Genomic DNA, 16172 nt, shown 5'->3' on the forward strand with positions numbered 1-16172 from the left:
TTTCCTATTCATTGCAAGTTTGATCTTTTGTTACAGGTAACAAAAAAACTTTTTTTGCATTGTCTCATCCTTTATACCCTCCTTTTCTATGGAAAGTTTTTGTTGCAATTTTAATACAACTTTCATCAGTTCCTTTTGGGTTCTCAAAGTAACATGATTTACATGGTATACAGATTGGTGACTAGGGTAAGAAAATTACAAAACTGCTTTACTCAAAAGTTTTTGAAAAGATTTAAAACCCCAAAACTTTTTATAACATTGCATACTTTATGCTACATAGAGGTCAGACAACTGATTTAGTATCCTAAACAGCTTTCAACCCAACAAAAAAAAACCACCTCAGTAGGTCACTGCTGCAGCAGTCCATTCTCTATCCAGCTGTAAGTATTTTTTTGGTTTGTTTCTTGAAGGCATTGAGTGATCAAACATGCCTAGATGCTTTAACTTACCTTGAATTGAAACATTTTAAGATCACATACTGTACCAGAGCCAACTTGTATTTGAAAGTTATGGACTGTTATCAAACTAACTAAACTCATTAATGTGTAACTAGTGTAAGACACTTCCATAAAAATGATCAGCTTCAAGACTAATGTGACAAGTCAAAAAGTTGACAAACTCTGAGGTTTTTTTCAGCCTTAGTTTAATGAAATGTTAAACTAAGGACTGTTTATTTTCTTTGTTAGTAAAAAGTAAGTATATATAAAATTTGTAAAAAAAAACACTGTTGCGCTCACACTAAAAGGTGAAAGAATAAAAAAGGTATCATATTTATTTGTGTACCACCTAAGAAGAGATTTCACTGTGATGACAATTCCACTGTATGAAAAACTGGAATAGTATAACATAACTAAAAGTACTATAACCACACATGGGTAAAATCAGTAATAGGTGCTGCCACTATCATTCAAATAAATCAGAAATTTAAACGTTATCACAAATCTTTTTTCATCCAAAACACAGAATTTGGGTCCATTCTCACTACAGCATGGTTGTAAGAAATATTTCGTTGTGGTGGAGGAGGTGGTGGTGGTGGTGGAGGCACCCCTTCTTTGCACACAGAAGGAGATTTTAATGTATTACGTTGATCTAAGTGGCTCAGTTGTTGATTGTCAATTCTCACATTTCCTTCAGACCCCAAGAGCCTTTGAAGCTTTGGAAAGAGAAAATGTAACCAACAATAAACAAAAAAACCAAACTAATACAGGCAAACTAAGTTAATAAAGAAAAATTCTGACCATGTGTTCTGGTATTCTATGAGCATTAGCACCTAGACTAATGACAGGATTACACCTTGAATAGCCCAGTCTAGAATAGAAAGCTTGCTGGTCTATTGTATTTAGATAAATTACTTTCATCTTCAATCTGCAACAAAGGCATTTGTAAAAAAATGCAACAAACTGAAGTTTGAATATTACATAACACTCAAAAAATGAAAATTAGTTGAAACATTTGCTAAACAACTAAAATTTAATAAAATTTTTTTTGAAGTTTTACTAGAAAATACTGACTGACACAATGTTGTAGTGGTAGCACAGCGAGAACTACAGCTGACAAGGGTTTACAAAACAAGTTGATCATACATTATTGAAAGAAGTCCTTTTGAAATTTTTAAAAAGCACCTTCTCTAAAGTCCATTGTTTAACAGAATACATTCAGGGGGTCTGAGCAGTAAATAATAGAATATACAGAATGCAGTATTATAATAATAATATTAAATAAAATTAGAACTGAAATATACTTATTCCTTGCAAAGTCTTCAGTCAACTGCATGAGAACTCTTCCAAAACCTTTGCCTCTATCAACCTCTCGTATGATCACTAAAACACAAGTAAATGGATCAGTTATAATACTATAGAGTAATGGCAGCTGGAAAATACAACTGACCACACCTTTCTTCATATGTTCATGTCACAGATTTTGTCAAGTCACAAGGTCATTTACATCCATATCAACCATCCAATGTATCATCCAATTACTTTTATAAATAATATATCCTATCTCAGAGGTTTACAAAGATCTAAAAAAGATAGATTATCATATGAAACACAACACCCCCACACACACAAATAATAAAATAAAAATCTATCAAATACTTGACTGTACCAGATTCCACAAGACAGGCTTGTAATATTCCCTGTACAGCAGCAATTCTGCTATATCCAATAACCTCAGCATCTTTATTGTGTTGGCGATTAATGAGCACTAATGAGATGGGCATACTATCACATGACTGATGGAGACTATGCTCTCTGTTCAGATGCAAACATTTGAAGAATTAATAACAGATGATTAAAGTATTTAATCAAAGAAATGATGGAAAGTACACAAGTAAAAGTTGACAGTCTTGAAGAACCACATCAATTTTTAAGTTATTTCTAGAAAATTCTGAGCATCACCAAAGAAACCAAGCCATAGGCCTATTCATAATCAATTGGGAATGGCATGGTGTGGTCTAGAGGTAGAGGGCTAACCTGAAAGTCTCAAGTTTGAATCTGAGTTTAACAAAGGCGGCTTGGCATAGCGCTGACCACACTATCCGTTCATATGCAGAGGTCTCTGAAACAGATGAACTCTACTTCATTTGCCCCATGTGTCTTGGGCAGGAGTGGGAAAAGATGATTCAACTGGGAATAGCCAAGAGTAGCGTATTCCAGCTGACTGCAAGTAATGCAAGCCTTATAGATTTTGGGTACTTTGTCATTGCAAAATATTTTGTATGTTTTCAACAAAATGCCTACTGCTGGCTGCTACTGTCTATCAGTATTACTAATTATTAGGCCTATAATCAATAAGTAAACTTCATTGATATTTAATGTAATTAGTAGGCCTAATAAAATAATAATAGTCATAGCTGTTGTAAGAAGCTGTTTGTCGCAGGGGTTCGGCGGATATTAAGACACCCACCCGACTCATATGATTTGCCATCAGATTTTGTCAGTGCAGACTTAGAGGCTGATGACAGTTCAAATACGACAGTACAACATAATAAGAGTGCCAAAGTGAGATAACACATAGGCATATATTGCTATATCATGGAAAACGTTATGAATTATGTCAATGCCACTACAGGCACGAGTTGATCGCAGATATACCATCTGTGGCGAACATATTTTTTATTTCTATATCATGGCCCAGTTGTCGACTTGGACTGTTGTCATATAATGCCGTGTGTTTTCTTACTTAATATTTTAATCCCTTCATACTATGTCGGGCAAAATGAGAAAGGGGTTTGACGGCTATGTACAATATGGATTCACAGCGTTCTAACTGTGTGATTTGCAATTCTAGTTTAGCACAGGCGAAACTAAGAAGAAACTTCCTCAAGGTGCATGGAGATGGAAACTTCAAGAATACAACACAGGCGAAACTAAGAAGAAACTTCCTCAAGGTGCATGGAGATGGAAACTTCAAGAATACAACACAGGCGAAACTAAGAAGAAACTTCCTCAAGGTGCATGGAGATGGAAACTTCAAGAATACAACACTCACTGAACTCAAGGTGAAGCTGCACATGTCTGAACTGGTGTCTGGAAGGCACACTGATCTGCAGTAGGCCTAAATATTTAATATTACTTTTTTGTTTTTGTGTACAAATCATAGTTTAACAGTTTTTGTTCTTTGAACACAGTGATGTTGATGCAGAGGTCAGTTCACTCACCACCAGAAAAAATATAGAGCCTACCTATGTTTTGAATTTCCTAATAAGTTTAAGAAAGGTGGATTTTGGTACATCCATTAAGTATAAAGGTTAAGAACCACTGAACTAGATCCTAGAACCTGCACTACTCCACTAGTGATTATGTTATAACTTAATATGAATATTACTATGATTAGTACTTAGATCTATTATTTATGTGAAAATGTGCCGATATTAATATTATTTAATTTATATAGTGCATAATATGCTATGCCCTATACCAGGGGTCTCCAAACTACGGCCCGCGGGCCGGATGCGGCCCGCGAGGTCTTCTCATCCGGCCCGCGGAGATCTTTTAGTCTACGGAAAAAACGTTTGTGGGTGATAGCTGAGGAACTTTGCCCAGAAAAATCAAAGACATGCCTGGAAGAAAATGGCCCCCGAACTGAACTTTGATGGTCAATGCGGCCCTTGGGCTGAAAAGTTTGGAGACCCCTGCCCTATACTATAGCTATTATTATTTTCATAATAATATTTTTAAAGTTGGCCTACTATTGACTATATAATTATTATAATTATATATACTATTTAAAATTAAAAAAAAAAAAAACTGACCTTGCTGCTACAGATCTGGGCCAGAAAGAATTTAGTATTTCTGTGCAAGATTCTGTGAACTCTTTGCAATGATGAAGAGGTACAAGTTCCATGGTTTTTATTTATTAAAACACTGTTGCCAGTCTTTTATTTATGTATGCTTGTACTGGTCTAATGAGATTGCTAGAGTTAGAGTAGATTAATTGAATATTAGTATTACAGGTAATTAATAATTATTAATAATAATATTGTTTAATTAGATAATAATTACTAAATTAACTATTAGTAAATGTAAATAAATGTATTGAATTGTGTGTTAATAAGTTTTGTTTTTTAGTTTAGTACAACTAATGTTGTTTATGTGTGTAGTTGGTTTGTTCAGGTTTTGTAAACCTCCTTGTCCCCTTGAAGATGCACACATGAGTGAATTATACAACACCACCTTGCAGAGGCGTAGCGACCCTTCCCGGCGCACGGGGACAAACTTTCAATTTGGCGCCCCCCTCGGGAGCAAATTTTCAATTTGCACCCCCTCCCCCCAAACTTTTGATTTGCACCCACCCCTCCCTCAAACTATTTATAATGCAAAAATGCAGCTAAAATGACATTTTAATTTGATTTTACAACCCATTTTGGCGCCCCCTAAGGTCGGTGCCCGGGGACATATGTACCCCCCTGCCCCCCCATCGCTACGCCTCTGCCACCTTGGTCCCCATACATACAAATATTCAGGAAAAAAAATCTAGTTTATATTACATAATGAATGTTTATTTGTGGAAATTTTAAGAAATCTGTACACATTTTTACACAGAAAATACAATTAAATTTAATTTGAACTTTAGCCTTGTTGACTTGAGTTTTTTATTTTGACATTTTAAATGTAGGACACAGTTGACTGCTCTGTAATAATACTTTATTGTAGTTAGCTGAAAAAGAGATCAAAACTCAATCTCTTGAAATATGTGTCAAAAAGGTCATCAATGGTTCCATATTGCAGCCAAAGTTTGCGTTTTGCCCTCATCCATATAGGCCCTATGTGAATTTCAAGATGGTCTGGGTGCACAACATTTAGTTGGTGTACACGGACAGAACAGAGATAAACTCGGACATTAAATGCTGATAGATTGTCATTTAACCTCCAGCCATTTATAGTTATGTGGGTCTCTGGAGGAGAACATATTTGGAAATAATTGGCAGAAGTGTTCTTTTTTGTCTATACTGTACTTCCACTAAAATGTTGTTTCGTGTTCCTTTCTACACTACCAAAAACCCAGTGTCCTTCTTTCCATGTTCCGCTGTGGTATTGCCAATCGATATTTTTGGTCTCATTAAGTTCTACTTCCACCGGTTTCCATTACCAACTATTCCGCCAAAATTTGTTTGCTCAACATATCAACATGTAAATGCAAATAAAGTCCCTGCAAAATTTTAACCAATCTACTATTGTATTGAAACAATTTTGAGTTATGTTGTATTCTTTCATGGAGATCGCCTGTGGTATATCATTGGCGAAACCATATGCACTGAAAAATGTGTTAAGAGTGGCATGAAATAATGATACACAAAAAAGTTTATCTCAAAATTATTAGAAAGGCCCATTTAATATTTTTAAAATCATGTACAATGGTATTAAAATAAAAAGGTCGATGCTAGCCGGAAAAAGATACGCATGCGCAATGGAGAGAAACTACGACTTGCCATCGTGGCGATGTTTTCGATGGTACTGCGCATGCGTGTGTTTACAACAGCAGAACCCTAACACCAACCCTAACCATAATCGTAGCCCTAGCCATAGGTCACTGCGCATGCGCAGAACTATCTTTTGCCGTCTAAGTCTGGAGGGAGACCTTGGGGAGAAAAATCTTTTTCCGAGTAGTCACTTCAAAATAAAAATGACTATAAAAATCCATTTGATTGTTGAACTCTATACTAGTCTATACTAATCTAATACTATAAACTAAAAAGATTATTTACATTTACTAGAGTTCTCTGGATTTGCAACTTCTATAGTATCCGTATGCGGTAATCTATGGTTTTAGGTACGTAAAATCGCCCGCAACTAGTAATGTGAAAAACAGGTGACTCCTTAAATTTTAATATTTTAATAATTATTTCATGTTTTGAGGAGGATTTATGTTTTGAAAAATACAAAAATGTTTCCCTGTTTCATTTATGTACCTGTTTTTAAACAATTGAATTAAAGCTTATCAGTAATAAATGAAAACTAGCGATGTTTCAAACAGATGCAACATTGCGCTCATTTACTATAGCAGCCATCTTGTTGAAGTTTTTTTATAAAATTATACAATTATAGTGCGAGATTCAGGGGAAGCCACTCTAACTTACAGATGGCCGCTTTTTATATAGCAAATCCTGCTAGCAAACATTGCTGTTTAAAGTTAATTTCTTGCCTATATTGAACTATTATTATAATATATTGATATATTTAGCCATTGATTTAGGTTTATTATTCATTTATTTATATTATATAGTAATAAGTTAAAGTTAAGTAAGTATTACAGTAATTACTACGAGCCGACCCGCGGTGTATCATACGCAGCTATTTAGTTGTTGTTTTTTCTACTTTTCAGTAATTCATAATTTGTGAATTCGACAGTACCATTGTTGCCACTGAAAATATTTGCTTTAAAACACTAACCCCCCCCCCCCCCGTGAAAGCAGCCTCCTCTTAGTTACCTCCTGTAAGTTTAAAATCGTTTCAAACTAAATTATCTGCCTCTGATAGCCGTCAACAAACCCAGCTCTACGATTTGTAAACATTTTGAGATCATGTGTGGGTGGCCCGGTGGGGTGGGGGTGGTAGTAATATTGATAGAGAATTTTAGAGAGGAAGAGAGGGGACTGCAAAGGCGCGCTTGCAGCTTGTTTTCTAACGGCTCCCAGAAGAGAATTATATATATTTATATATAGAAGATTAATAAGTAGGATACATTACTACTACATAGATAATAATATGATAATATTAATATAGATCTAGAATAATATTAATTAAATATATTATATTTTAATATAAATCTAGATCTCTAAAACTAGTATAACATAACACATAACATTTAATAAAAAAAATTGATATTGATAACTTTAATAATATAAGTATTTATTAAGTAAGAGATGTAGAATTTGTAGATCTATCTAAGCTAGTTTTTACCATCGTCTGATTAAATAAAACATAGATTCTAGATCTAGATCTAGATTCTAGCTAGATCTAGGCCTATTAGTTTTGTTTTATTTTCTGAGTGATCATGCTATTGTCAGGCATAGGTAACTCTGTACTCCCTTTACTCCCTTTAGTGTTATAAAATCAGGCTAGACTAAACAATGTTTAGTAAACATAAACGATAACAATGAGTTGGTGAAAACTGCAGAAAGCCCACCGGATAGAAGAGGCTCAGCCGGGATATCTTTATACTTTATATTTTATATTTATGCTAGAAATCATGATTTAAGTCAATTCTAATAATTCTTTCTAGAGTCTAGATCTATATTAAATATTCTTGTATTAAATCTGACTATACTAGATCTAGTAGTAACATAGCCTAGATCTAGATCTAGATCTAAAATCTAGATTAGTTGGTTTCGGTATTTAGTTGAGCCTTTTTTGTTTACTTGCAGACATCCCTGTGGCCACGCTTATTAATTTATTAGCACCTACCGAACTAAATAATTTATCTAGATCTAGATTAGATTTCTAGTTGCTACCGCTTGTTTTTTGTTCAGTTATTCATACATGCATTTCAGACGTCAATATTAAAATGGCAGATTCAGTTATTCAAGAAGGAGACCAAGTAGTTTTTAGGAGAGCTGGCACAACTCGGGTTTTTCAAATTAGAAAAAGCAGGTAGAGTCTAGATCTAGTAATATTAATTATCTAGTGGGCATTTTGATGAAAATTTCAAAATTATATTAGATTAGATCTATATGGACTATGGTAATTTCACGATATAGTGTTGGAAATTATCAGGTAATGAGTAATCTCATGGTATAACATCGGTGGGCCGTATGCGGCTTACGGTAAATAAAACCATGGCGTAGTTAAAATATAGAAGAGGCTCAGCCGGGATATCTTTATGCTAGAAATCATAATTTAAAAGTCGATTAATCTATCATTTTATAAGTTGGTAAAACCTTAGTTTAGCGTCGGTTATTATTCCGGAATCGTATAGCAGTAAAAAAACAGTAAAACAATGCCAAAGTCTGTCACACACTTCCGGAATTCATCGGAAGTACTGTAAACCATACTTTATTTGGCATCATCTTTTATTTTTATACAGAATGTTTAAAATTTGGATAGATTTATTTTTGTAATCATTTTTACATTTTGTAATCATTTTTACTATTTTCGTAATCTAGATTTTTTTACTTGGCCTAGCAGCTAGATATCTAGCTAGATCTAATTAATTAATGGTCGCAAATCCGCTGCAAGCCAAAAACATTAAATTATTACATTTGACTTCATTATTTATATTAATATATGTTTTTATTTTTAGATCTACTAATTTAAATCTACTATTATATTTATCCTTGTTTCATTTTGTCGATTAAACTTAAAAAGTTAAAACATTAATTTACTACAATCGACTTTCAATTTATTTATATTTCAATGGTCAAATAAACCATAGTTTACCGTAACTCTAGTTACCGAAACTCAACAAACATTACCCGATAATTTCCGACGCTAAACTAAGGTTTTACCTATAAGTTATAGTGGAAGATTCAGGGGAAGCCACTCAAATGGCTGCTGTTTATAATTTTATATAGCAAATCTTGCTCGCAAACACTGCTGTTTACTTTAAAGTTAATTTCTGGCCTTTATTGACATTGGTTTTGGTTTATTATTCAGTTATCTATAATATTTGACACAAATATTTCACAATATACTTCTATTAAAGACTTGACAATGAGGTAACTTTTTCCTGCATTACTAGCCACAGCAGATTTTACGTACCTAAAGCGATAGATTACCATGTAGACTGTGTAGGTAGATCAAGGCTTAAACTTTCAAACCATATTTTATTTGGCGCCATATTATTTTTAATATATAATGTTCAAAATGCGCGTCGATTGATTTTTAGTTGCATTTTAAATAGGGCTACTGTTTTGCTAGGCTAATTATTTTGTATTTATAGGCCTAGGCCTAATTAATAATAATTATTAAAATTTATTTAAAGTTAGGCTGTTCGGTTCACAGCTTCCGGGTTTGTTTGTTTATATTATCTCACGGCGCAAGCTCTTGAAGTGATCTACTAAGATGGCAGCACAGTTTTGTTTTCATTAAGGGGTAGAGGGATTAAACCAATGATTTTAAAGCCATAGTCAATTTTAGAAATCGGAATTACCTGTTTCTAATTTTTCTGACTATAGGCCTATACTATAACTATAAGTGTAGTCTTTCTAGTACTAATAATTTAGTTGTCCTAGCTTTTTCTGACTATATAAGTGTATTCTTTCTAGTACGAATAAGTTAGTTGTCCTACTAGTACTACCATTTTAGTTGTCCTACTAGTACTACCATTTTAGTTGTCCTAGCTTTTTCTGACTATATAAGTGTAGTCTTTCTACTATTTCTAGTACGAATAAGTTAATTGTCCTACTAGTACTAATAATTTAGTTGTCCTAGCTTTTTCTGACAATGGAAATGAAATAAAAACAAACAAACAATGATTGAACTTTAAATTTGATATTTACTGTTTTGCCTTTGTCCATGGGGGAAAGGTGGGTTGTCCATAATGGGTGAAAACACTGCAAGTCTTGCAAAATGTCTTAGTTATTGGAATTACAAAACTTAGATGAAGAGTTATCTTTTATTCTAGTTATCACCACCATTCATCCCCTTGACTCTTTCACTACAAGGCCTAATTTACTTTTTATGTATGCCTAATTTACTTTTTATGTATGCCTAATTTACTTTTTATGTAGGCCTAATTTACTTTTTATGTAGGCCTAATTTACTTTTTATGTGGGCCTAATTTACTTTTTATGTAGGCCTAATTTACTTTTTGGTTTTTACACACTTAGTATTTCTTGTCCTGACAGGCAAGTCTATTTTGAAAAAACAAAATTCAGTGCTGACGAGCTGATTGGTCAGTCATATGGAACAACTTATGAAGTAGAAGGAGGCCATCTGATCAAAGTAGAGCCTGCAAGTATAAATGTGGAACTTGGTATGTTGGGAAAGTCTGTAAGTGTTCATGTGGAACTTGGTATGTTGGGGAAAGTCTGTAAATGTTGATGTGGAACTTGTCAGGGTTATGAGTTTTTGATCACTGTTGTGGAAAAGAGTTAAAATAAACGAAGGGCTTTTCGTATATTTATATAATTTTGGGTAGAGCCTGCTAGGGTTAATTTTATGTATGTAGTAACTTTGCATGTTAGTTACTCAGATACTTTGCATTAACCATTAATGTCCCGTAACGCCCGCTGCCGCCCGACACCGTTAATGTCCCGTAACGCCCGCTGCCGCCCGCTTACATAAGCATAGAAAAATTAAATTTGTTTCATTAAAATTTGGCCTACAAATCCTAATTTTTAACTAAACAGGAAGTCGGATGGTTTCAGCATCCTTTTCCGGTCTTGTAATTTCAATGGCGCTTTTGAAAGATAAAAAATAATAGTTTCTTTCTATCTCGAAATTTTCGACTCATCTGTCGTATTTTTAGTAGATTTAATATTAAAAATAAAAAAAATTAATGCCTCTAAACGTATCTAGGCATGTATTTTATGAATTATATATGTTAAACATAACCAAATTGATATTTAACTGTTAAATTCGATGCATAGTTGTTAAGACAAAAATAAATAAAGTTGACTACCGAAAATGACCTGTTTTGAATTTTCTCAGACATTTTTTATTTTTATACTGTACTTTTACCGAATATAATATATTCTATTTAATACTGTTGGAAAGCCAGGTTTATTCCCAACATTAAGCAGTACTTTTTATCTTAATTTTCAATTTCATTTAGACAAAAACAAATATTTTGTGAAACTATTCACTTGATCATACAGAGTTATGCTCCTTACATTGGGCCGTCATGGGTGGAGTTTTGGTAGAATGAATGGGACATTAATGGTTAAACACAATATAAACAATGAGACTTGACTTGAAATGTTTATGTTCAGTTTCAGCTGCAGGTGTAGACAATCGTAACTTAGTGGATACAGAAAAAAATCAAAAGATGTCGACAGAAGATATTAAAAAAATGAAAGAAGATGGAGTTGCGGGTGAGGTATGGTATCATTGGTTTTCTTACACTGTCAGCTAGAGAAATCAGAGATTCTGGTCCCTCAAACAGCACACAGGTTGTATGATCTTGTGTGCTGCTTCAGTTGTATGATCTTGTGTGCTGCTTCAGTTGTATGATCTTGTGTGCTGCTTCAGTTGTATGATCTTGTGTGCTGCTTCAGTTGTATGATCTTGTGTGCTGCTTCAGTTGTATGATCTTGTGTGCTGCTTCAGTTGTATGATCTTGTGTGCTGCTTCAGTTGTATGATCTTGTGTGCTGCTTCAGTTGTATGATCTTGTGTGCTGCTTCAGTTGTATGATCTTGTGTGCTGCTTCAGTTGTATGATCTTGTGTGCTGCTACAGTTGTATGATCTTGTGTGCTGCTTCAGTTGTATGATCTTGTGTGCTGCTTCAGTTGTATGATCTTGTGTGCTGCTTCAGTTGTATGATCTTGTGTGCTGCTTCAGTTGTATGATCTTGTGTGCTGCTACAGTTGTATGATCTTGTGTGCTATGTTGAGAGAACTCATACAAGAAAAGAGCTTTACACATGTGTTGTCTTTGACTAAAAAAAGTGTATTGTTTCTTTCCAGAAAATTATAACAGAATTGATTGAAAATAGTGAGACTTTTAAATCAAAAACAGAATATTCACAAGCCAAGTATGTGAAAAAGAAAAAGCAAAAGTAGGTGTACAACTTTATGATCTTGTGAGCCTCCCCGTTCTGTCTACAACATGTTCATTCAGTCATTTGTATTTATCAGGCACATTCTTAGTTTTACTGTGTCGCGACCAACTCCAAGACTTATCATGGAGATTTATTCCAAAGAACCTATCAAGATTTGGTATGTCTTTCAATGATAGCTCAATTTTAGTGCTTTTAGTTTGACTTGACAGTGCTCTCAATAGTTTATTAAGATGCATTTCACATGTTCTACTTGACTCTCCTATTGTGGTTTCCAGCAACTTGAGGGCTGACACACTGGCCCAGATCCTCAGCTACAGCAATGTGAGATATGGCAGCAACGTGGGGGTTGTGGAGACCTGCCAGGGCCTCATTTTGGCTTGTGTGCTGCAGAGGATGGGAGGTGAGTTGTACAGAGAATGGGAGGTGAGTTGTACAGAGAATGGGAGGTGAGTTGTACAGAGGATGGGAGGTGAGTTGTACAGAGGATGGGAGGTGAGTTGTACAGAGGATGGGAGGTGAGTTGTACAGAGGATGGGAGGTGAGTTGATACAGAGAATGGGAGGTGAGTTGATACAGAGGATGGGAGGTGAGTTGTACAGAGGATGGGAGGTGAGTTGTACAGAGAATGGGAGGTGAGTTGATACAGAGGATGGGAGGTGAGTTGTACAGAGGATGGGAGGTGAGTTGTACAGAGAATGGGAGGTGAGTTGATACAGAGGATGGGAGGTGAGTTGTACAGAGGATGGGAGGTGAGTTGTACAGAGGATGGGAGGTGAGTTGTACAGAGGATGGGAGGTGAGTTGTACAGAGGATGGGAGGTGAGTTGTACAGAGGATGGGAGGTGAGTTGTACAGAGAATGGGAGGTGAGTTGTACAGAGGATGGGAGGTGAGTTGATACAGAGGATGGGAGGTGAGTTGTACAGAGGATGGGAGGTGAGTTGTACAGAGAATGGGAGGTGAGTTGTACAGAGAATGGGAGGTGAGTTGTACAGAGGATTAACTTTTGTTGGTCTAGACTGTGACTGCTATAACTTTTGTCCATCTAGATTGTGACTGCTATAACTTTTGTCCATCTAAATTGTGACTGCTATAACTTTTGTCCATCTAGATTGTGACTGCTATAACTTTTGTCCATCTAAATTGTGACTGCTATAACTTTTGTCCATCTAGATTGTGACTGCTCTAATTTTGCTGTATTTCAGGTCAGGGCAAGATCGTCAATTTGATTCCAAACTCTAATGACAACTTGAGTCGGTATGTAAGCTACACAAGCCATGCTTTTCTGATCTTTACTCACTCATTTATTCAGGGCTTAAAAATTAACTGTTATTTCCCCAGGGGTCATCTATTTAAGATGTCCATATGTAGGGGTCAGTAAAATCAACTTTTGTGGACGCGTGACAGGATGGGGTCAGGTTCCTCAGCATGTTGTATATATTTAACATTTAAGTACTTACATTTTAAAACAAACATGCACATTTTATCTTGCTTGTAAAAAGTAAAATTAAAGTAACAGTATTCATGATGTTTTTAAAAAAATACCCATCTTAACATGTAAATAAAGTGCAGTATTTATACCTACACTGGGATCATCCATATCATTAGCGATATCATGTTTTTACCTCTCCCACCTCTATGTCACACATCATCACAAAATGCCAGGACCCCAACACCTTAAATGACATCAGTCCCCAGACTATCACCCCTCTCAAAACTATTTAAAAAAACAGTGATTTTTGTATTTCTTTCTCAAATATTTACTGATCTCAGTCAACAGTGAGTTAGCTTATTTGTATTCCTTTTTATTGAAATTTACAGTCATTTTGACCAATGTGTAGCAGCTGCTTCAATTTTTGTAGACATCATAAATGGATGACCCCCCAGCTTGCTAGGTTAATATAGATCTAGATTCAAACATTATTTCTTTCTCATACAGGGATGTGATGACATATTTTAACTTCTCGGAATCTGCCTTACAAAACTGCATTAGTTATCCTCTCAACCAACTTTCATCTGTTAAAACGCTCGATGACGATGTCACATGTGTGTCTGCTGGTGATAGTGTGGTGAATTCCAGCCCAGTATCAGATGCTATTCCCCATGATGGTGATAGTGTGGTGAATCCCAGCCCAGTATCAGATGCTATACCTCATGCTGGTGACTTACAATCTACACATTCAGTGATGATCTCAGCTGATTCAACGCAGGATGCAGTTTTACACATAGGACAGAAACGGCAGCTTGTAAGCTATCAACCATTCATTTTTGAGAATATTTGTTTTTAGTTTCATTCAACTAGATATGACAACTGCCTGCATAGTGCTACTGTAAAAAAATGTCTCAACATTTTAAATTTTAAAATATAAAAATATTTTTAAAAAAATAGCAGGGAAAATGCTGTTTCACGTGCTGTCTCCTCCCCACAGGCCCAGCTAGACAGAGCCAAGAAACAGGAGAAAAAACAGCAACAGCTTAAAGCTGCGGGTCTCATTCTCAAACACAGAAAACTTGACAGGTAAATTTGAAAACAGCAGTCATTGAGTCAGTATACGAGCAGATCAATGAAAACAGCAGTCATTGAGTCAGTATACTGGCAGATCTATGAAAACAGCAGTCATTGAGTCAGTATACGAGCAGACCAATGAAAACAGCAGTCTTTGAGTCAGTATACTGGCTGATCATTTTAAACTTACTGAATGATGAGAAGAGAATGAAGCAACTAATCAACTGCCAATGTTGTATGTGTGTAAAGTTGATCATGTTTAGGCAGTGTTGTATGTGTGTATAGTTGATCATGTTTAGCCAATGTTGCATGTATGTAAAGTTGATCATGTTTAGCCAATGTTGTATGTGTGTAAAGTTGATCATGTTTAGCCAATGTTGTATGTGTGTAAAGTTGATCATGTTTAGCCAATGTTGCATGTATGTAAAGTTGATCATGTTTAGCCAATGTTGTATGTGTGTAAAGTTGATCATGTTTAGCCAATGTTGCATGTGTGTAAAGTTGATCATGTTTAGCCAATGTTGTATGTGTGTAAAGTTGATCATGTTTAGCCAATGTTGTATGTGTGTAAAGTTGATCATGTTTAGCCAATGTTGTATGTGTGTAAAGTTGATCATGTTTAGCCAATGTTGCATGTATGTAAAGTTGATCATGTTTAGCCAATGTTGTATGCGTGTAAAGTTGATCATGTTTAGCCAATGTTGCATGTATGTAAAGTTGATCATGTTTACTGTTCCAGCCTGATCATTGCTGCCAGGTACAACCCGACTCCCATCCTACTCAAGTTACTGGACTTTGTGCCCCCCTCTCGGCCTGTGGTGGTTTACTGCCATCTGCTAGAGGTTAGTGACAAACCAAAGCCCACAAAAACTGCACCTAAGCCCATAAAAACTACACCCAAGCCCACAAAACTAACCAAGCCTACAAAAAAAAAATCAACTAACTAGATTGTAACCAAGCCCAAAAAAAAAACTGCCCCCAAGCCCAAAAAAAAAAACAACTAACCAGATTTTTAACCAAGCCCCCAAAATCTGCAACCCAAGCCCACAAAATTGTTTCTTTTTCAGCCTCTTGTTGAATGCTACTCTCAGGTGAAAGCCAAATACACAGGTGCCCAGATCCAGCTGTCAGAGACTTGGTACAGGGAGTATCAGGTAAATATCTGACCACTGGGTGGCCAGCTGACTGAGACTGGTGTATCACTGGCTCACTGGGTGGCCAGCTGACTGAGACTGGTGTATCACTGGGTGGCCAGCTGACTGAGACTGGTGTATCACTGGCTCACTGGGTGGCCAGCTGACTGAGACTGGTGTATCAAGTAGGTAAGTCTCTAAGAACAGAGTTTTGACCAGTTTTCCAAATGTGTTTCAGGTCCTACCCCAGAGAACACATCCAATGATTAACATGAGTGGGACTGGTGGCTACCTGCTGACATTCATCACAACGGATCCAAGCTAGATCTACATTGCTCACTTCCTGTACAATAATAAAACTTATCAAATA

General features: G+C 35.6%; 2 protein-coding genes across 10 annotated transcripts; one reads left to right on the forward strand and one right to left on the reverse strand.

Annotated features, from left to right (window-relative positions):
• Window positions 1-628: 628 nt before the first annotated feature.
• LOC131935542 (N-alpha-acetyltransferase 80) lies at window positions 629-7549 on the reverse strand. 4 transcript variants are annotated; one of them, XM_059291988.1, is made up of 6 exons: window positions 7404-7549; window positions 4256-4417; window positions 2107-2252; window positions 1742-1820; window positions 1239-1365; window positions 629-1153 (listed from the first exon to the last, which is right to left on the reverse strand). In XM_059291988.1, exons 2-6 carry the CDS (start codon window positions 4345-4347, stop codon window positions 935-937), a joined length of 663 nt encoding a protein of 220 aa, XP_059147971.1. In that variant the 5' UTR covers window positions 4348-4417; window positions 7404-7549; the 3' UTR covers window positions 629-934. The 4 variants fall into 4 exon arrangements, with proteins under 4 accessions (XP_059147971.1, XP_059147972.1, XP_059147973.1 ...); XM_059291989.1 differs by lacking the exon at window positions 7404-7549 and adding an exon at window positions 6413-6852; XM_059291990.1 differs by lacking the exon at window positions 7404-7549 and adding an exon at window positions 6209-6302.
• Window positions 5596-16172, forward strand: LOC131935541 (tRNA (adenine(58)-N(1))-methyltransferase non-catalytic subunit TRM6). 6 transcript variants are annotated; one of them, XM_059291985.1, is made up of 13 exons: window positions 5596-5633; window positions 7994-8093; window positions 10289-10416; window positions 11375-11481; window positions 12071-12162; window positions 12242-12322; window positions 12441-12565; window positions 13369-13420; window positions 14103-14409; window positions 14593-14681; window positions 15409-15511; window positions 15737-15823; window positions 16041-16172. In XM_059291985.1, the coding sequence occupies exons 2-13, from the start codon at window positions 8008-8010 to the stop codon at window positions 16125-16127; spliced, it is 1344 nt and encodes a 447-aa protein (XP_059147968.1). In that variant the 5' UTR covers window positions 5596-5633; window positions 7994-8007; the 3' UTR covers window positions 16128-16172. The 6 variants fall into 6 exon arrangements, with proteins under 6 accessions (XP_059147968.1, XP_059147966.1, XP_059147967.1 ...); XM_059291983.1 differs by lacking the exon at window positions 5596-5633 and adding an exon at window positions 6069-6273; XM_059291984.1 differs by lacking the exon at window positions 5596-5633 and adding an exon at window positions 7168-7173.

The sequence above is a fragment of the Physella acuta genome, unplaced genomic scaffold (genome assembly GCF_028476545.2).
Source record: "Physella acuta isolate Inbredline_101_S28 unplaced genomic scaffold, ASM2847654v3 ptg000148l, whole genome shotgun sequence".
In the NCBI taxonomy this organism is placed as follows: Eukaryota; Metazoa; Mollusca; class Gastropoda; family Physidae; genus Physella; species Physella acuta.

Bases quoted from the DNA above. Each gene is read 5' to 3' on its own strand.
- LOC131935542 (XM_059291988.1), bottom strand. From the start codon at position 4,347: ATGGAACTTGTACCTCTTCATCATTGCAAAGAGTTCACAGAATCTTGC. The intron at 2,253-4,255 runs GTCAGTTTTTTT...GCATCTGAACAG, and splicing joins CCCAGATCTGTAGCAGCAAG to AGAGCATAGTCTCCATCAGT. The intron at 1,821-2,106 runs GTACAGTCAAGT...CTTGTGTTTTAG, and splicing joins AGCCTGTCTTGTGGAATCTG to TGATCATACGAGAGGTTGAT.
- LOC131935541 (XM_059291981.1), top strand. The intron at 11,482-12,070 runs GTATGGTATCAT...GTTTCTTTCCAG, and splicing joins AAGATGGAGTTGCGGGTGAG to AAAATTATAACAGAATTGAT. The intron at 15,512-15,736 runs GTTAGTGACAAA...TTTCTTTTTCAG, and splicing joins TTTACTGCCATCTGCTAGAG to CCTCTTGTTGAATGCTACTC.